Here is a 20,594-nt window from a genome sequence, read left to right as displayed (position 1 = left end):
AAAAAAAAAACAAAAAAAAAAAACCCTGAACTCCTGGACATCAGAGCTCAGCCTACACCTTCAGGGTGCTCAGAACACTTTGTTAGCTTACTAGGTGAAATCATCTATCCCAAACCTTTTACATCTACATACGTGTGATCCCGTGATGGCCTGGCTAATGCTGACAGCCTCTCCAGGAGCCTCGCACTGTGTATAGCTGGCCTGGGAAGAGACACAATTCAAAATCCAAAGTGTCGTTTTTCACTGAATGTGTCTCACTTTTGCACCATGGTAAAGTTGGAAAGTCCTAAATGGGACCATTGTAAACCTGCCTTCTGTAGTATGAAACCTAACCTCCTTCTGCACCATCTCAGCCACCCATAGACCCTCTAAAGACTTCCACGGGGGTCTTTTCAGAAGTGTTCTGTACTTTCATAAGAAGCTATGTTATGTATTTACCTTTGTGTACACACAATGACAGAGCGTGTACTTTCCTTTGTATCTTGCTTTTTTCACCTTCTGTCTTTGATATTGTTAGTTGTGGCTGGCCGACAAACCAGCCTCAAACTTAGTGCCTTACAGCAACCATCTCCGGCCATCTTTCATGATTCTGGGCTCACCAGGGCCCACTCACACCTTGGTGGCTCTCTGGAGGTCAGCACCGTGCCCTTGCTCCTCTGGCCTGGGTGCTGTCATGTGTCTGGAGCCTTGGCTGAGACAACGTCCCTCCGCTGCACGTGGCCGTCTATCCTGCAGTGGCTCAGCCTCGGCCGAATCCCCATGTGCTAGCCTGTGTGTATTCACGGTGGCCACAGATAGCCAGGAGGAAGAGGAAGTGAGCAAACCGTTTTTCTAAGCTTCCGTGTGTCCCAGAGGCCTATTGGTCCTTTCAGTCAGGGCAGCCAAGCCCCGGGCCAGTGCATGAGGCCACATAGCATGTGAACTCAGGACGTGAGAGGACACAGGTCATTCGTGTGGTCAGGCTACCACAGGGTAGTGTTTAACCTGCTGCCTTCGTTTCATGGATGCCCTGTGTCCTGGGCACACCAGAATTTATTGAACAGGTCCCCTGTCAAGGACCTTATAAGCGACTTTCTATTTTTACCATTACCAGTCGGGTTGGACGTTGCCAGCATCCCTATAGCTGTGAATTTGTACTCAAGGATGCATCTATTTATAAGTTCCTGTAATGGGAATTTCTGCGTTAGGTGGTACAGATGTATGAATTATCATGTAGAAATTGCTAAATTGCCCCCTGGAGACACTCTTGCTGATTAATACTCCTACAGCACCACGTGATTGTGCCTGCTTTGCTGTCAGCACCCGGAGGGGAGGGGAGTCCTTGCACTTGCTGTTAGCTGTGACTTACAAGAAGCCAAATAAGTGAGAAGATCAAATCCATGTGAGACTCAAGAAATGGAGACCTGGCTGCTTTGGCATGTGTCCAAGGGGATGCTGGCGAGCCTTTCTGCTTGAATAGGGCTTTGCCTTGTCCTCTGGGATGACAGTCACGACAGGAGCATTTTGAGTAGACACGGGCAGTCACTTCAAGGGCAAAGGCCACAGCCCCCTTCCCTGGGGGCCAGGGAAGCCAGGTATCCCCACGCGTCAAGCTGCGCTACCACAAGGCTCAGGGGTGGTCCGTTTGGAGCAGAACAGAGCACCAGGCCCCCTGAGGTTAATGCCGAGGGTTCACACTGAACTCATGGGGAAGCTGGTTCCTGCAGCCTGGCTGATGGGAAGTATAAAACCAGCTCCGGGCTTCCCACAGCCTGTCTCACTGTAGTTCCCCAGGAACGCTAGCAGTTAGAACAGGACGGGAGCTCCAGAACTGCCTGTCCAGCCCCTGCAGCAGAGGGCCAAGCAGTGTGGCCAGGGTCACAAAGCTAGCTGGTCAGGAGGGAAGCTGGACCATGCTGAATGCCAGTGTCCAGGTGGTTCGTGCCTAGCATGCTGGAGGGATGGAATAGGGACCCTGCCTGAGTTCACATCCCGACTCTAGGATGAACCGGCTCTGGGTCCTGGCTGCTTCCCCTCTTTTGTCCGGTTCCCTGTCTATAAGGCGGGGATAAGAAGAGTGTCCTCATCCTGGTGTTTTCAGGACTGTTGGGATCACGTCGGTGGCTTGTTAGCACACTGCATGGCACTTGGTAAGAGCTTCATGGGGCTGGGCTGTCAATGAAGGTTGCCAGTGTTCACACCTCCCACCACACACAGCCCCTGGAACTCAGGGACCGTCTCAGAGCCATCTGGCACCACAGTGTCTAACACAACCGTCCTGGGAAATTGCAGCTCCTAAATGAAACAAGGTGTCAGTAATAGTAGCTGATGTCCACTTGGTACCTGCTTCATACTGTAGGAATTATATATATAATATTCACTCAGCAGGTGAGGAAGCTAGGGCTGGGGAGGTCAGGTCTCTTACCCAGTGCCACACAGCCAGTAAGCAGTGGGCTGGAATCCAGGCCCCAGGCAGCCATACATCCTGCTGCCCGGGCTTCTCCATTCTGGAAGCCATGTGTCTGGCCACTTTGCCGGGCGGTGCCACGTGCCCAGCTGTGGAAGCCCAGCCCCATGCTCCTCTGCGCCTGATGAGCATCTGTAGGCCAGTGGGCCAGAGAAAGCAGATGCCCAGTCCCGCGTGCAGAGTTGCTCAAGGTCCCTGTTCCTGTGTTGCCTGTGGGAGCTCATGGTGGTCCTGGGGCTCACCGTGGGTGTCACTGGCCATGTCACCCAATCCCAGTGTCATGAAGGCATTATTTTTGTGTTTGTTCCAGGGGAAGGTGACCCAGGAGGTGAATCTGGTCCCTGTTTTTCCTCACTGATGGGAAGTGAAAGTCTGTTTTAACGTTTTGATCCTCTTTTCTTTTACATCTGATTCTTTAATCCACCTGTAATTAATTTCCTTGCAGGCCCCAGGGTGCCTGCCTCCCTGCCTGCTCACCGGCCCAGCATGCCACAGGACATGTTGGCAGCGGCAGCTGGTCACCCATGCCGGTGGGTTCTGAACCAGGAATCCCTGAAGCCCAGCGCCTGTGTCAGAGCCCGCCGTGTGTCCGTCTGCCACCCAGCATCCTCTGTGTTAGGATTGAGTCTTGCAGCCTCTGAATGATTTCTTTGGCGTGATTTCGTGATGTTTTTAATATCTGCCCTCCTGGTTAGAGGAATGGGTAGAAGGGAATTCACCTCCTTTGAAGGGGAACAAATAAAACATAATTTGCTTGGGAGATTATCTTGGAGCCTAGATATTTTTAAAAATTAAAAAATTGCTTTGCATACTGAATTTCAAGTTCAAGCATAAGCTCAGAGTGTGCAGCTCCTTCTGGATCCTCACCCACCCAGCCAGGATCCCCTATCTCCCTCCCCCTTCCCCCAGCACTCTAGGGTTTGGCTCTGACCAAGTACTTAGAGTTCCCCAAATGTCGAGGCTGTATCCTATTCTCCGGTGTTCTGTCGTCTGCCTAGAATGCCTTTCCCCACATTTCCCAGCTTGCCGATGTGTATCTGCCACTTTCCTGGGAAAGCTTTGCCTCTTCCTCCCCATCCAGGGTCACACTCACCTTCCTTAGGCCCCACGTCCTATGGAATGGTCCTGAGAGCTGGGGACCTGTATGGGACTGTCTCCTAATTCTGAGGAAAACCCCTTCTCTCAGTGCAACCGCCAGCTCTTCCTGCTCCAGCTGGGCCCCCCCCACATCTGGGCATCAAGACAGGTGCCTACCTGGAGTCAGAAGATCAGAGAGGTTCTGGATGTAGATCCTGAATAGCACTCAGGCAGTGGAGGGATTGGATCTTGGGGGCAATGGGGAAAAAAAGCCTGAGCTCAAGGTGGCAGAATTGCTCCCTCAAACTAAGGTGGCGTCATTGGTAATAAGCTGGGATTCTAGTACTTGGAATCCCATATTATGTTTCATTTTATTTTATTTTTTGGAAATTTTAAAATGTACAGAAAAAAAGTTCAGCATAGATTGATAATTTTACTGCTGAGAAATAACCATGATTACTATCCTGATGTATAAACTCCCAGCTTTTAAGGAACAGTTATAATTTTTAAAGTAATGTAAAATGATTTTGCTCAAATAATTAAAACTACAAAGATAAACAGTTTAAAAAATATCCCCAACTCTGTTGTTCAGAAATTCCTGTTGTTTACATTAGATTATAATTATTTTAGATATCTTTGTAGGGTCATAGACAGATACAGACATAAATATTTAGATGGACTCTATAAGTAGTGGTCACACTCTTGCCCGGTGCGATGGCCACTAGCCACTGGCAGCTACTGACCACTTGCAGCAGGGCAGGCTTGAATCCAGAGTGCTGGCTTTGGGTAGAGTCCTACGAGGAGAGGTTTCCTTTCTCAAGAAAGCGGGGATGCTGCCTGGTGCTTTCCTAGCCTGCTGGTTCCATCTGGAAGGGGCCACTCCCTGTCCCAGTGCCTTCTGTGGGCATTGCTTCATTGTCCTCTGGCTGGACACTGCTGCTGACCATCGGATCTTCTCTTCTTCTTTGTCTTCTCAGCCATCTTAAGAATTCCTGTGCTAGTAACTTCCCTCAGCCCTGTCCTGGTACTAGCGGGCTCCTCTCAGACTCTGGGTCTCATCTCTAAAGATGATTTCAGCCTCTCAGTACACAGACAGGGCTCTCTGTGGCCTGTGCACTGCAGTTTGGTCCAAGTGACATAGACGTGGAAGAGGCTATTCTGGTCCTGGGCCTTTGGTAGGCTGACCACCAGACTCTTAGCGGGTCCATAGGGATCTTTGTGTGAATTAATTTTAAATTGCACTTAATAGGCAGATCCTTTCTCCTGTCTAGGACCAGAGAGTTAAGTAAAAGTGAATCTAAAGTCCGTTTTGGCCACCACCCAGTTACCCCAGGGGTAACTGCTATTGTGAATTTGAGACTTAGTCTTCCAGACCTAAAAACTATAAAACCAGTTTTATATTTTGCTACAATTATTTTTTGTCCACCACAGAAAAATAGACCATGCTCAACTGGGTGTCTGAGCTTCTCTGGGTGCATTCAGAGCAGTCTGGTGTGGGGTTCCAAAGAGCTGCGCCTGGGGTGAGCTTTTTATTCTAATCAACAAGCCAGCCTAGAGCCATGAAGCGGTAACTAATCTTAGGAGTGAAAACTTCCACAAATGTGCTAGATAGACATCAGCACCTTTGTAGTTCTGACTCTGAGACAGAGAGACTATGTATCCAGGTCGTTTTTACCCAAACTCACTTTAAGAATCTGACTCTACGTCCAGGCGCGTTGGTGCGCAGCTGTCCTCCCCAGCTCCGAGGAGGCCGAGGGGAGGGTGGTAAGGTCCAGGCCAGCCGGGGCAACTTAGAGACCCTGTCTCAAGATAAAGTAAAAACAAAAGTAAAAAGAGCTGGGGCCGGAGTTCCTGGCCCGTGGGTGAGAGGCCCTGGGTTAATTCCCCTGGTACGATGTTCCACCAGCTCATGTCCATGTTCGCAGAGGAGCCGACCTCCCTGTGCCCTCCGGGGCGTGCATCGTATTGTCTTTTTGGTGTGTTCTAAGGTCACACTGTATCTTGCTATCAAAAGACAGCCTGGTTTTCTCCCTTCTGAACTTGACTCTCTTCATGTTCCTATGTGGCCATCCCTCTGGAGCCAGCAAGATGTGTGACAGAGGATAACCTGGGCGCTTGGGCCAAGGCGGCTGGATATTCCTTGCTCGTGAACAGGGCTCAGTACAAGGTGGTGCCCACCAGACCCCGGCTGAGCTCCTGAAGGGCCTGACTGGGCTCAGCCGTGGGGAGCAGGGCCCTCAGGTCCTTGGGGCTTCTGGGCCCACAGACTGTGCCTTGCTCCCACTTAGCAACTCACTTTGTTTTGCAGATGACATGGCAGAACTCCTCCTGGGAGAGTCCAAGCTGGAGCAGTACCTGAAGGAACACCCGCTGAGGCAGGGGGCCAGTCCCCGAGGCCCCAGGCCCCAGCTGACCGAGGTCCGAAAGCACCTGACCGCCGCCCTGGACAGAGGGAACCTCAAGGTACTTTGGGCCCCTGGGACAAAGCGGGGGCTGCGGGGGCTGCGGGCATCCCCTCTGAGCGTGTGTGGCGGGGGAGGGCCGAGTCTGGAGTGCTTCCGCACGCAGCCGGCTTGTCTTCGAAGCAGGCCAGCTTCCCAGGTGGTCAGCACAACCCCTTGGCTGACTGAACCCCTGGGGGCTCTCCGATGAGAGTCCTCAGTGACTGAAGGCACCAGTCTCCCAAGCTGCTCAAGGCAAAGCCTCAACAGAGCGACCTCGGCGTCCCTCTGAGCTTAGAGAACAGCCTGACGCTTTGCCTCCCTAGAAGAGAGAAGTCAGTTACAAGCAGTTTCCTAACCAAATCATGTGGCTCCTGAATGTAACGGCCGCCCCGGCCCAGAGTCGCGGGGTTTCACACTGGAACCGACAGGCCTGGCACTGCCTCTGTGTGGGAGGGCACCAGGCACTTTCCTGCCTGAGCCAGGACGCTCATCTCCTGGCGCGGGACATCGCAGCGCTGCCCACTGGTCTGCCTTCCAGTCAGGCTCCACTCCACTTGGCCTTCCCTCCTGGTGCCTTGGGAGCCCCTTCCAGCCCCCTGCCTCCCACAGGGCAGCTCTCCTGGTCGCCTTGCCCCTCCTCCCCACCCTTTAGCTCACACTTCTGGCTCTGGACCCTGCCCTCCCCTGAAGTCTGGCCCATATCTCAGCCCCATCCTCACCTCTCTTAGAGTCCCCTTTCCCCCCAGAATACATTTCCACTGAGGATGGAGAGTCCTCTGTGATCTTTTGAAGCTCTGACTTCTTTTTTCCTTCAATGATGAGTTCTCTTTCACTTTCCTTCTCTTCCTGTCTCTGAATCTTCTGGGGCTTCTTCTTTGGCCTTCACTCTTGTCCATTTGTATACACCCACCCACCCGCTGCCAGAGCCAGATTTTCTTTGACTTTGCCTTTTGCCTCTGTATTAGAGACCCAGGCTTGCTTCCAACTTGGCTGTGTGACCCTGGGAAGGTCACTTCCTCTCTGTGGCCAGGTACTGTGGTCTGAACAGGCTCTTGGAAGGCTGAACTTGGACCCTCCCAGCTCCCACATGCTCTGAGCCTGTGAACCTTCATTCCTGTTCTTCTTGGCCATCTGGCCACCTCCCTGGCTCTGTTCCAGTGAGGGTTTTGGAAGCCCTGGAAAAAGTTAGTGTTATGGTCTGCTAGTTGTGTAGCAGGGCTTTTGGAAGTGCGAACTGAGGTCACCTTTCAGGAGGTCTCTGTGTCTCTGTCTGCACTAGACCAGCCCAAGCCCTTGGGAGGCCAGCTCAAGGGCACTGCTGTCACTGGGAAGCCCAGGCCATTGCATTTGGGCCTTAAACCAGGCCTTCCTCCTTTCGTCCTCAGGGCCAGGTCACCTTGGATTAAGTTAGGGAGCATTTGTCCACATGTCAGCTGACCAAAGACACTGGGTGGGTCTTGGTGGGCAGGAAAGAGTAGAGGAATAGTGGACCTGTGGGGCCACAGTTCACAGTGACAGTCATTCAGGCCCAAGTGTCCTGTCGGGAGGTATGAGCCTGTGACTGTGTGTTAAAGGGAGACATCCTGCTCAATTCTTTTCTATTCTTAATCTTCATCTTGAAAAATCAGACATTGATCTCACTGGTCTTTACTCTGTCTTCTACAAACCAGTGTGGTAGTAAGAACATTGAATTTCAAGTTGCAATTCCACAGTTTGAGTCCCAGTTCTGGACTTACAAGCTGTGCCACCTTGGGGAGTTACTTAACCTCTCTGGACTCCAGGTTTCTCAGCTGTAGGCTGACATAGGTCAGGATTATTTGAGGCTGCAAGGTGGAGGTTCTTTCAAAGCTCTGCCCCCCCGGTCACCTGCCCTTTACTGCTGTTTTATTGCTTCTACCAAAGGGTTCTCTCTTGTTGCTGCTTTTGGCTTTCTCCACCTTGTAGAGCCCGTTTAGAGTCGAGTAGCTTCTGCATAGTGTGTTGCCGCATGCGCTGGCTAATGTGAGACTCCCTCTCTCCTTGACCGAAGTCCAACGTGCCTCAAGTGACCCGAGGCTGGAGGAGCAGAGTCAACCATGCAGGCTGATGCAGGAGGTTGCCTCTGGTTTAGGGCAAGAAAATTGGGCTTGTCATACACAGGGCAGGGCCTGGCCCTGCACTGGGGTCCTCCCTCCGCTCTGGAGCTGTTTCCTCACCGTCACTGTTGCAGGCGGGCTCGCCCAGCAAGGCCCTCCCGGGGTGTCCATCCTGTGCCTCTGGACTGGGAGTTTCTCCAAGCTGATTTCCCATTGAACCTTTCAGTTTCATTTTTCTAGACCTATTTATCTTGGGGCAAAAATACATAATGTACAATGGCCCTTTCGAGCCATTGGTAGGTGCACAACTCAGGAGCATTATGGGACCCTGGCACAACCACCCACCTCCAGGACTCTCACCTTCCCAGATGAACCTCTGACCCCATTCAGCACCAGCTCCCATTCTCCCCTCCCCTTCCGTTGGCTGAAGCCAGGACTCTCAGGTGTGCACAGCTGGGAAGGAGGGAGGACTCGCAGCATCTTCTAGGAGACTTTGCGAAGTACCCAAGCCAGGGAGCTCCTTGGCCTCACCGGCCGAGCTCCCTGTGGCGGGCGCTTTTTCCAAGGCTCTCTTCCCATTCTCAAGTCCGTCTCCAGGTGGCGCTGTCCCGTCTTGCACAGGAGCCTCTCCCTGGGCCCCTCCGACACCTTCCCCGCTACCTTGGTCCTCAGCTGTCCTCCCATTTTCCCTGGTGCTGCTATTACTGGCTTCCTAGGCCTGAGGCCTGACTCCCATGGCCCAGCTAGCCAGGTCCGGCCACTCAGTCTCAGAAACCAAGTGGAAAAGGTCATGGTGAAAGCAGGAGAGGAAACTTGACTCATGTGGCCACATCAGGAAGGCAGATGAGACCCCAAGTCTCGGCTCTCTCTTTGGGGCACTAACAGGAGCTTTGGGTTTAAATAGAGGGGGAATAGGGATGGAGGGTGAGAGAGTGCATAACTAAGCAGCGTTGTGGTTTGCTTGGTCATGCTCTCAGGCCCGGCTGTGCGAGGTGGCTCTGGAGAGTTCCTTATGACTGGCAGGGCAATTTCCACCCCGCCACAACTGCTCGTAACACCCCATAACTGCTCCGCAGGTTGGTCTGTCAGACCTGTGATTCTGGAAGAGGGTGGGGATGTCTGGAGCCCTCTAGGCACCACTCCAGGGGACCAGAATGGGATGCTGCAAATCTTGCCTCAGTCTCCAAGGAGGATGGGATAGGCTAGGTCAATTAAGGCTAAACCCTTGTATTACTGGCTTTAGAGGAGCAGTCCCTAGTGATTAGCAAGCCTCGGCGTGGAGCTGAGAGCACCTCACCCAGAGTGGAAGGTAATCAAGGAAGCAGACAGAAAAGGAAGCAGAGGTGCTGAGGCTGATCCTGCTTTTACTTACCCCCAGGGCGTCATATACCTTAGGAAAGAGTCACTGCTGTCAGCAAAGGTGGCCTTCCTGCCTGGTGTCCCTGCTCCCTTCAAAGAAGTGCCCAGAGTCTACTCCTTTGGCTCGCAGGGCTGCTTCTCTATGCTCTGCCTGCTCTTCTGTGCTTTGTTGCCCACCTGTCAGAGCTGCAGGTGACAAGAGTAGAGGTGTGCCTCTCTGAGCAGAGCCACCTAGGCTTGATAGCTTGGCTGTGAGAAGGCCCGGGAGGGGTGCTGGATGTCTAGCATGTCTAGATGGCCAAGTCACCTCTTTCTTCCAGCCAGTGAGGCAGAGTGCAGAGGATGTGGTACTTGGGGTGGACCAGGGACGGAGAGGAAGGTGACCCTCCTCAGAGCCGCCACAGCCCTCAGCCTCACAGCTTCACAGGCTTGATGGCTCAGTGGGAAACACTGGCCCTGATGGGAAAGCAAGTCCTGACCTCACAGCCACTCAGAAAGCCCCACGTGGGTGATTTGGGCTGTGGTCTGTGAGTCCAGTGCCAGGGGCAGGACCCCAGGACACCAGGAGGCTCCATCTGTTGTTTGGAGACAGTGCTATGCAAGCATTCCTTCCAGCTGGGGCCCAGCATAGCCCAGGGCCTGAGGGGAGCCACAGGGGCCTGGTTTGTTGGTGTTTTTCCAGAGCCCTCGAGGTATGATTCCCACGCTGTATAGTTCACTCACTTGAAGTGCACAGCGCAGTGGCTTTTTAGAGTCTTTCTGAAGTTGTACAGCGGGTCACCATGCTCAACTCTGGAACATTTCAGCACCCCCCCAAAGAAAACACGAAACCACTGGTGGTCACTCCTACTTCCCAGCCCTGTCCTCTGCACAGACTGACCTACTTCCTGACTGCGGGTTTGCCTCTTCTGGACATTTCCTATAATGCAGGCATACAATAGGTGGCCTTTTGTGACTGACTCTGACGTGGAGTAGTGTTCGGGGGTTTCCTTTGTATTGTGGTACTTCAGTTTTTATGATGACTAATATTCCATTCTATGGCTAGACCACATTTGGATGGATATCTGGGTTGTTTGCACGTTTCGACTATTGTGGGTAATTCTGCTAGGAACACTAACGGACCAGTTTTCATGTGGGGGGCTGTGGGGCTTTATGGCAGTAGGTGGCTAGGCCCTGAGGGAGCATCACACATAATATTGTAGGAAAATGTCTTTTCTCTCCTTTTCCTTCTAGTCAGAATTCCTACAAGAGTCCAATCTGATCATGGCCAAGCTGAATTATGTGGAAGGAGATTATAAAGAAGCTCTGAACATTTATGCCCGGGCGGGCCTTGATGACCTACCACTGACAGCTGTCCCTCCATACAGGCTGCGGATGATTGCAGAATCCTACGCGACCAAAGGTGAGGCCTGGGTGTTTTTCCCTCAGTGTCATGTTCTTTGGAGGCAGCAGAGCCTCCTGGGAGGCTCCCCCTCCATTAGACCCCCGTGGGAGTCCCAGCAAGGCCGCTGCAGCTGGCCGCACTGTGCAACACTTTGTGTCTAGAGCGTGAGTTCTTTGGTTATTGCTCACAGGAAGGAAGGAGAAACATTTTGGAAGGAAGGAGAAACATTTCTTCGGTAGTTTATTAACGTACAGCTTCACCAGGGACTTTTCTTGGTAATTAAGTAACTGTACAGCATGTACTGGGATTCACGGGATGTAGTCAGCTTCCCACATGGTCCACCCTGTTCTTATTCGTTAATGTCACCCCTGGGTTAGTTAAAGCCATTGGTCAGTCCACGACAGTTCCTTTGACGGTTAACTGGCTCCCTATTCAGGGGACAGAGGGAGCTTGTAGTCTAGAGTGGGAGGATGCAGTCTCAGAAGGAAAAAGGACAGAAAAGCAGGACACGTACTGTTACTGCCCAGCTGCTGCTTCCTTCTCGTTAGCCGTGCACTTAGGTTCGCTCCATAGAGTTCTGTCGGGATGAAGTAAAACACTGCACGTACAGCCCTCCGTGGTGCCTGCCACCCACTCAGTGCTCGGGGAATATTTTTAGATGCCAGCCCCAAATAAGGCAGCCAATCGTAAAAGTCAGGACTGAGTGACACCTTTGCAGAGGCAGGCGAGGTCTCCAGGCCAGCCAGGCCAGGCGGCCTTCAGCAGGGACACTGGGCCTGGACTACCTAATGCCAAGAAGTGGACACTCTGAAGGGCCCCTCTGCCTCCTGCCACTGCTGTCCAGACCATGCATTGTCACTGACTGTGGCTGCCACAGGGCCCGGACCCTGGGTGGCCCGACCCTCCAGAACAGAGGTGAGCTGGCCACTTGAGTGCTGCCAGCACATTCTGGCCGAGCTGTTGGGGCTGCAGGGGGTCCAGGTGTCTGACTCAGGTGTCCAACGCAGTGTTGAACAAAGACCCAGCCTGAGGCACACTTCTTAAGAGCTTTGTGACAGGGTTGATATGACCCAGTTCCCTGGGGAGACAGAGGGCTGACAGGTTCATCTAATTAATTCTAAATGTCCCTGTGGGTCAGGAAAAGATGCCATTGCTCTTGATGTGGCTCTTGAGCAGCTCAGTGGGCATGGGCCTTGAGGCTGTCTCCGGGGTCCTGAGAGCAGGCGCCTCTGCTTGCGCGTGTCTGAGTCGTGGCATGTGCTGGGGTCTGGGTCACAGCAGCCCTCTTCTCTCTCTCGTGCTCACTCAGCTTCCCGTATTCCTTGGGTTGCTGAGAGCTGTGTGTGTACGTGTGCTGTTTTAGGCCAGGAACAATATTCTGGATTGAGAGCAAAGCTTCATCTGTCAATTTCCAGTCACCCATTGGGCCCGAGTGACTGTGGCCAGCAGCTGGGGTCATTGGTTGAGGGTTGGAGGTGGCTCAGAGGCCTGAGTCAGATCTTCCCATTGGCCCAGCGACAGCAGGATGGAGGTAGGCTGTCTTCTGGTGGCAGTGTCAGCTGTCTTCTGACTCCATGCAAGGTGGGCGAGGAGACTTGGTCCCCAAGTCTGCTCTGGGTGACCTTGGTTAATAGTGGGCCCCCAGCCACTAGTGTGACACTTGGCTCTTGGGACACTGGCTGGCTCAAGAGGCTCCCAGATCTGGCTAGTTTTGGAGCTCTGAGCATACGAGCAGAGTCACATGTGTACAGGGAGAGGGGAAGGTCACTTGCCCCTAGAGCCTGGGTGGCAGCAAGAGCAGTGTAGAGGGAAGGCGTGAGACCAGCTGAACTGCCAGCCTGGGTCCAGCGCCCACCTCGGCACGCACTGGCTGTGTGCTCTGTGCAAATTCTCTTGTTCCTCCGTCCCTCCGCATTGGGGTCTCGGTAAGTCAGAAGGGCTGTGTGAGATCGTGTGCGTGCAGTACCAAAAATGCAGCAGGCACGTAGCGGGCTTGATGTGACATTGGCTTAATAGATTAGTGTGTTGTGGAGAGTGGGAGGGAACAGGGAGCTGAGTGGCTCATGACAACAGGGAGCTGACCAGCCTAGTTGATGGAGGGGCCCAAAGAGGTGAAGTCTCCGAGGGCTTAAGAGACTCTCAGTCCTAGCTGTTTCTTCACCAAAGTTCCAGGGAATTTTCAAGGACGGACAGTTGATGAGAGAGCCCATGACTGCCCGTGTACACAGACCCTTAAAGCAGAAGGAGCGACGTGGCCCTTGGCTGCCCAGGGGGTGTGTTTGTTAGCTCGGGGTTCCCTACACTTGTGAGTTAGTCGTTAGCATTTCAAAATCGAGACCCTTCATTCTGCTTAGATATTTGGTTTTCTAGCTTCTTTGGAAAGAAGGAAGAGCTGTCCCCTCCACCCCCAAGGCAAGACCACGTTGGAGCTGTGTGGCAGCTGCCCCTTGGGTGGGATGTCCAGGGCTGGACCCCTCCCCATGCCGCCTGTGTCCTCTCTGGGTTTCCCGTTCGGGCCTCACAGCTGCCCTAGTATAAACACCTTACTCTTTCTGTTTTGCAGACAAGGAAACTGAGGCACAGGGAAGTCAGATAAATGTGGCCGGGGTCCTAGAGCTAGAAAGAGGTCAAACCAGAACTTGTCCTAAGAAATTAGTTGAGAGCCTGTGCCACTCGTGAGTGGCAGAGGGGACTCGAGTTGGAGAGCGCTCAGCACCGAGCCCAGACCTCAGTCACTCTTCCCTGTTGGCGCTTGGGCTGGGTTTCCCTCGGCCAGGTGAGGCTTCCTCAGGGAGAAAACATCCTGGTCTCCAGAGAACACCCTAAATTTGGACCTGCGCCCCCTTCTCAGCCCCACCCCCTGATTCCTCCACCTTAACTTAAGAAACCCTGGGTTTCTTCCTGGAAGTGCTGTGTCCTGTCATCTCTGAAGCCACCTGGGACTCACATTCACAGGTGACCATATTTGGTGCCATCTTGGCATAGTGGATTAGGATTGTTTGAGAAATGAGAGAATCGGTTGTAGCATCACCAGATCCTTGGTCATCGGTGAACTCCTGTAAAGGAAGACTTTGCTCTCACTTGTTTGCTGTCCTTGGGACCTACCACAGTGTCTGTCACATTGTTGGTGCTCAGTTACTGATGGCATTTTAAAGGTTCCCTTTGTGGATTTCTGCCTAGATGCCTGTTTTGTGGGTTGGGCCATCTGGGAGCCTTTGCTTCTGGCTGGTCACCTTTGGACGTGCTTTCTGTACCTGTGTGTGAGACACTGAGCACTTGCGGGTCCCTCGGAGCCCTCTCCTGACAGCTGTGGGGCACACCTGCCAGCCTACTGGCAGGCACCTCGTACACCCGGCACACCTGCTTTCCTGAAGCGAGATGTTGGGTTCTCCTCCTGCTGGGGAGCTGCTGAGGCCACGTCCTCTGCCCTTGCCCCTCCCTCCACCTCTTAGACCCGAGTAGAGAGACGGAGGGTGGGACGGGAGAAGTCAGAGGCTCCTTAGTGCCTGGCATGTTGGGTTAACCTAGTGAGTGGAGGACTGACCCTGGGATACGGTTCAGGGAATCTCTGGGACACCAAGTGACCACAGGCGACATCCCCCCAAATAGGGAGGCTGGGGGCAGTAGAAAGAGGGCCACCGTTTGAGGTAACTGCAGCCAGGACAGTGGGAGCTGGAAGTGGCACTACCTCCCGGAGATGACCTTTCTCCGTAGCTCTGCTGTGCCACAGGGACCAAACACGCCTCAGCCCCGGGGAGGAAGTCTCTAGCTGCCCACCGGTCAGGGCTGCTGGGGCGGCTTGGCTCCCTGACAGGCGAGACTCTGGAGTCAGGCAGCCTGCTGCTCTGCTCTGATTTCATTCTGTGATTTCTCATGCCTTACTCTGAGGCCTCACTCTAAGTCTCATATTTTGAATTTATAAAACAGGGCTCTAACAATACTCTTAGAAGAGTACTGGAAGACCAGGACAAAAGGGGACGATGCTTTGAAATATGTAAGTGGAGGTCAAGGAAAGGGGCTTTGTAGAGTGTGGCCTCACTGCTGCGGAGGTTGGGAGCAGCAGGAGGCTGCAGCTGCCTCCCCCCTCACCTCCCCCCATCCCCACGCCCCACATTCCCCTGCCCCAAGGCCCCTCCTGTCATGCTCTTTTGCTTGAGTAGCCAGTGGTCCTTCCAGTTGTCCCTGGGATCGATCGCGTGTCCCTTCTCCCATGGTGATAGTAAATTGTTCTGAATGTAGACCAAAATGTGTGTGTTATATAAAATCCGGACACGCAGACAAGACAGAACAGAATACCTATCCCATCTCCCCAGAGGTGGGCTCTTAGCACCTTCCTGCCTCTCCTTCCAGAGGTCCCTGCACTTCTCAGATGTGTGAATTTGTTTTTAAATCAAAAGGGGATTTTACAACATACACTGCGCTCTGACCTGCTTTTCCCACTTCACTGGGATCATAAACGCTTTCAATACTACATCTTTGCAATTTTGGGGAACCATGTAACTGCTTGTTGTGTGGATGAGGCTTGATTTACTCAGCTAAGCTGCCTCTGTGTTCCACAGGTAGTTCGTTCCCAACTTTTTTGCCACAGTGAAGCAGGGTGAGGCCCGGCCTGGTCTCTGTGTTTCTCATGATTTCCATGGAGAGCTTTCCAGAGTGAGCTTGCCCTGTGGAATGCCTGAGGGTCCAGCTCCTGTCACTCTGGCCAACGCGCAGCAGAGACCCTTTCATTTAAAAATGAACATTTATTCTTCAGTTGTGTGCTCAGAATAGGAACATTAAAAAAAAAAAAGAATTTATATAAAAATATTTACATATATTTCCATTATGTATACTTATATATTGATAGTTATTTAAAATTATTTATATACCATCAGTTACCATACTGCCACTGTAATTAGTTAACCACTGTCAAGTGTATATTTAAAAATATGTAATATATATATAATTTTATATATAATTGGGATCATGACACATGTACTATTTTATATTTTTTTACTACATGAGTGTACAATTATTTTTCCATATCACTACCTCCAAAAAAGCAGCTTTTGACATCTGCACAGTAGTATGCCTTATGGTTGATTTTAAGCCAGTTGCCTGGGGAACGTCCAGGTTGTTATGTCATGAGATGTCACCTTCTTGTGACCAGCTTACTTCACTTGGTACAAAGTCCTTAGGGCTCATCTATGTTGTAGCTTGTGTCATCTATGTTGTACCTTGATGTTTTGACTTGTTACATCTTCCTTTGAAAAGATGATTGATGTTCCATACTAGATATATACACCACATTTTGACTTAGTTTGTGGCCTAATATGTGGTCATCCTGGAAAGGTCCTGTGCGCACCTCAGAAGAACGTGTGCGCTGCTGTTGGCAGGTAGAGTGACTGAGCATGTCCCCTGGGGCTGGCTGGCTGATGTGTCAGGTTCCATTTTCTTACTTACCTTCTGGTTGTTCTATCCCTTACTGAAGTCTTGAACAATTGTGCTAGAATTGACTACTTCTCCCTTAAATTCTGTCAGGCTTTGGGTCATGTATTTTTTTTTCCTGGGGGGGTACCAAGGATTGAACTCAGGGGCACTAGGTCAGTGAGCCACATCCCCAGCCCTATTTTGTATTTTATTTAGAGACAGGGTCTCACTGAGTTGCTTAACCCCTCACTTTTGCTGAGGCTGGCTTTGAACTCGTGATCCTCCTGCCTCAGCCTCCCAAGATGCTGGGATTACAGGCGTGCGCCACTGCACCTGGCTGATTCACACATTTTGATGGTCTCTTATCAGGTGTGTAGATGTTTTGACTTGTTACATCTTGCTCAACCTTTTATTAATGTAGAAAATCCTTCTTTGTTGCAGTCTTTTTTGATTTAGTCTGTTTTGTCAGATTTTTGTCTTTTGGTCACTATGTACATGAGATATCTTTTTTCATCCTTTTGTTTCTGATTTCCTGTCTGTGGATCTGGATGGTCTCTTATCCAGCCTGTGGCTGGACCATGTTGTTAACACCCATTCCACCAGTCCCTGTCCTTTCACTGGGGAGGTGACCTGCCTGTGCTTCCACCTTTGCTGAGACCCCGGTTTCTTCATGCAGCTTCGAACTGTCTGTTGTCACTTCCGTTTAACGCTCCAGGACTTCCTTGAGCATTTCTGGCAGCTCAGACATAGTGACAGTGATCTCCCTCAGTCCTTGTGTACTAGGAATTTCTTAGTTTCCCTCCCTTGTGAAGGACAGCTTTGCTGGAGATAGGGTTCTTGGCCAACAGAGTATTTCTTCAGAGTATTTTGAATATATCGGCCCACTCACTGCATTTTGGGCCACCAGTGTTTCTGGTGAGCAACCTCCTGATCATCCATCAAGGATTCCTTGTATGTGCTGAGTTGCTTCCTCTTGCTGTTTGAACATTCTCTGACTCTCCTAAGTTTGGTTATAATGTAGGTCTCCATTGCATCTTAGTTGGAGTTTATTGAGCTTCTTGTATGTCTGTGTTCATGTCTTTCATCACATTGAGGAATTTTTCAGTCACTGGAGGGAACGCTTTGCTGCCTGGCTTCTGCAGGCTCCATGTTGTCGCTCCTTGGCTGCTCTAGGAACACGTGCCTGGCTGCTACCACGCTGAGCTACTAACTGTTACCCGCCAAGCCTTCCTACGGAAGTTGCAAGCTTTTAACAGACTCCAGAGTTCCAAAGTTGTTACTTGAGACAGACTGTGCCTTTGTCATTGCTGCCTGAGCAGGAGGACACTCTGGGGCTTCTTACCCCACCATCTTCCTGGAATCTTATTTATAGCTTTAATTTGATTATTTATTTCTTGGCACTGGGGATGGAACCCAGGGATGCTGGGTTATTGAGCTTCATCCCCAGCCCTTTTCATTTTATTTTGAGATGGGGTCTCACTAAATTGCAGAGGCTGGCCCCAAACTTACGGTTCTCCTGCCTCAGCCTCCCTAGTAGCTGAGATTAGAGGTGTGTGCCACAGCACCTGGCAATGTTTGCGGCTTTTTAAATAACATTTTTTGGTATGTAATTTACTCACTCTGCCATGTTACAGAGCCACTACCATCAATTCCTGAAAATTTTTATCACCCAGGCCTAAAAAGAACCTGTATTCATTAGCAGTCACTTCCTGTTTCCCCAACCCCTCCCCACCCTGCAGCCCTAGTCAGCCACTAATTCCATCTCTGTAGATTTGCCTAGTCCAGCATTTTATGCAGACAGTCATTGGCTGGTAGGGGAGAGCAGGTGTGCGTCCTGGTGATGCCGGGCGGTGCCGTCCTGCGAGGATCAATCTGCACGTGAGCTAATGTCGCCTTCAGTGGAAGAGCCCTGGGTCGTTTCCACGTTTTGGCGGTTCTGAATAATGCTGCTATAAACACTGCATAGGAGATTTTTGGTGGACCTTGTTTTCATTCCCCTTGGCCACACTTGGGAGTAGAATCGCCGGGTCACAGGGCAGCTCGGAGGAGCTGAAAGTGCTGCGTTTCCCAAGGCGGTTTCACCAGCGCATAGGTTGGGGTTTCTCCGCGTCCTGTGAGCGTTGCCCGTGTCTGTCCTTTTGCTGACAGCAGTCCTACAGAGTGGGAAGCCGGCCTTGTTTTTCCCAGGTGCCTAATGATGAGGGATAGTGGGTAATTTTTCATGTGCTTATTGCTTTTTGTATATTTTCTTTGGAGAGATATCTATTCAAATCCTTTGCCTATTGTTCTTTTCTTTTTTAATACATTTTTTATTTGTTCTAATTAGTTGTACATGACAGTAGAAGGCATTTTGACACACAAATGGAGTATAACTTCTCCTTTGTCTAGTTCTACACGATGGAGAGTTACGCAGGCCAGGTAATCATACATGCACACACACAAGGTAATAGCGTCCGGTTCATTCTCCTATCCCTCCTACCCCCACGCCCCTCTCCTCCCTTCACTCCCCTCTGTCTAGTACGAAATACCTCTGTTCTTCCATCCCCCCAATTGTAAATTAGCATCCGCATATCAGAGAAAACACTCGGCCTTTGGTTCTTTGGGATTGGCTTACTTTGCTTAGCATGATACTCTCCAGCTGCATCCATTTACCAGAAAAATGCCATAATTTCATTTTTCTTGAAGGCTGAGCATATTCCATTGTGTATATATACCAGTTTCTTTATTCATCCATCTGTTGAAAGGCACTTAGATTGATTCCATAGTTTAGCTATTGTGAATTGAGCTGCTGTAAACATTGATGTGGCTGCATCACTGTAGTATGATGATTTTAAGTCCTTTAGGTATAAACTTAGGAGAGGGATAACAGGGTCAAATAGTGGTTCCATTCTTAGTTTTTTGAGGAATCTCCATACTGCTTTCCAGAGTGGCTGCACCAATTTGCAGTCCCACCAGCAATGTATGAGTGAACATTTTCCCCCACATCCTCACCAACATTTATTGTTGCTTATATTCTTGATAATTGTCGTTCTGACTGGAGTGAGATGGAATCTCAGTGTATTTTTTAATTACTTTTTTATTTGTTCTAATTTGTTGTAAATTACACTAGAATGCATGTATACATTTGGATAGATCATACATAAATGGAGTGTAATCTCATTTTTCTGATTATACATATTGTAGGATCACATTAGTCATGCAGTCATATATATGTCCATGAGGTAATAATGTCTGTTTCACGCTACTATCCTTCCTACCCCCAGGCCCCTTCCCCTCCCACCTACCTAATATAAAGTAACTCTATTCTTCCCTATCCCCTCCCCCTTATTGTGAATTAGCATCTGCATATCAGAGAAATCAGTGTAGTTTTGATTTGCTTTTCTGTAATTGCAGGAGATGTTGAACATTTTTTCATATAGGATGGACTGTATTTCTTCTGTGAAGTGTCTGTTCAGTTCCTTTGCCCATTTATTGATTGGGTTATTTGTTTTTTGGTGTTAAGTTTTTTGGGTTCTTTATATTTCCTGGAGATTAATGCTCTATCTTAGGTGCATGTGGTAAAGAATTTCTCCCATTCTGTAGGCTCTTTCTTCATGTTATGGTGTTTCCTTTGCTGAGAAGATTTTTTAGTTTGAATTCAGCCCTATTTTGTATTTTATTTAGAGACAGGTTCACAGAATTGTGTAGTTCCTCACTGTTGCTGAGGCTGGCTTTGAATTTGCGATCCTCTTGCTTTTGATTTTACTTCTTGCACTTTAGGAGTCTTGTTAAGGAAGTCAGTTCCTAAGCTGACATGATGGAGAGTTGGGCCTACTTTTACTTCTGTTAGGTGCAGGGTCTCTGTTCTAATGCCTAAGTCTTTGATCCACTTTGAGATGATTTTTTTAAAAATATTTTTTAGTTGTAGATGAATACCTTTATTTATTTATTTTTGTTTGGTGGTAAGGATCAAACCCAGTGCCTCATATGTGCTAGGCAAGTGCTCTACAGCTGAGCTGCAATCCCAGCCCTGAGTTGATTTTTGTGCAGGGTGAGAGATAGGGGTTTAATTTCATTTTGCTACATATGGATTTCTAGTTTTCCCAGCACATTTGCTGAAGAGGCTATCTTTTCTCCAATGTATGTTCTTGGTGCCTTTGTCTAGTGTGAGATAGCTATATTTACATGCTTTTGTCTCTGTCTTCTATTCTGTTCTATTGGTCTATGTATCTGTTTTGGTGCCACCTTTGCCCATTTCTAAATTGGAATATTTGTCTTTTTACTATTGACTTGTAATAGTTCTTTATATAGTCCAGTCTTTTACAGACACATGGTTTGTAAATATTTTATCCCAGTCTGGGTTGTCCTTAGTTTTTGATTAACTCCAGCTTATCTATTTTTTCTTTTGTTGTTTTCATGCT

General features: G+C 50.1%; 1 protein-coding gene across 6 annotated transcripts in view; it reads left to right on the top strand.

Annotated features, from left to right (window-relative positions):
• Ttc7b (tetratricopeptide repeat domain 7B) overlaps positions 1–20,594 on the top strand; it is a 232,194-nt gene that overhangs the window by 16,302 nt on the left and 195,298 nt on the right. For all 6 annotated transcript variants that reach the window (XM_047541992.1, XM_047541994.1, XM_047541995.1 and 3 more), the window contains exons 2-3: positions 5,832–5,986; positions 10,635–10,803. In XM_047541992.1, the coding sequence (XP_047397948.1) occupies positions 5,832–5,986; positions 10,635–10,803 (324 nt within the window). The remainder of the gene's footprint in view (positions 1–5,831; positions 5,987–10,634; positions 10,804–20,594) is intronic.

The sequence above is a fragment of the Sciurus carolinensis genome, chromosome 2 (assembly GCF_902686445.1).
Source record: "Sciurus carolinensis chromosome 2, mSciCar1.2, whole genome shotgun sequence".
Taxonomy (NCBI): domain Eukaryota; kingdom Metazoa; phylum Chordata; class Mammalia; order Rodentia; family Sciuridae; genus Sciurus; species Sciurus carolinensis.
Note: the sequence above shows the minus strand (reverse complement) of the source record. Positions and strands in the feature narration are given on the sequence as shown.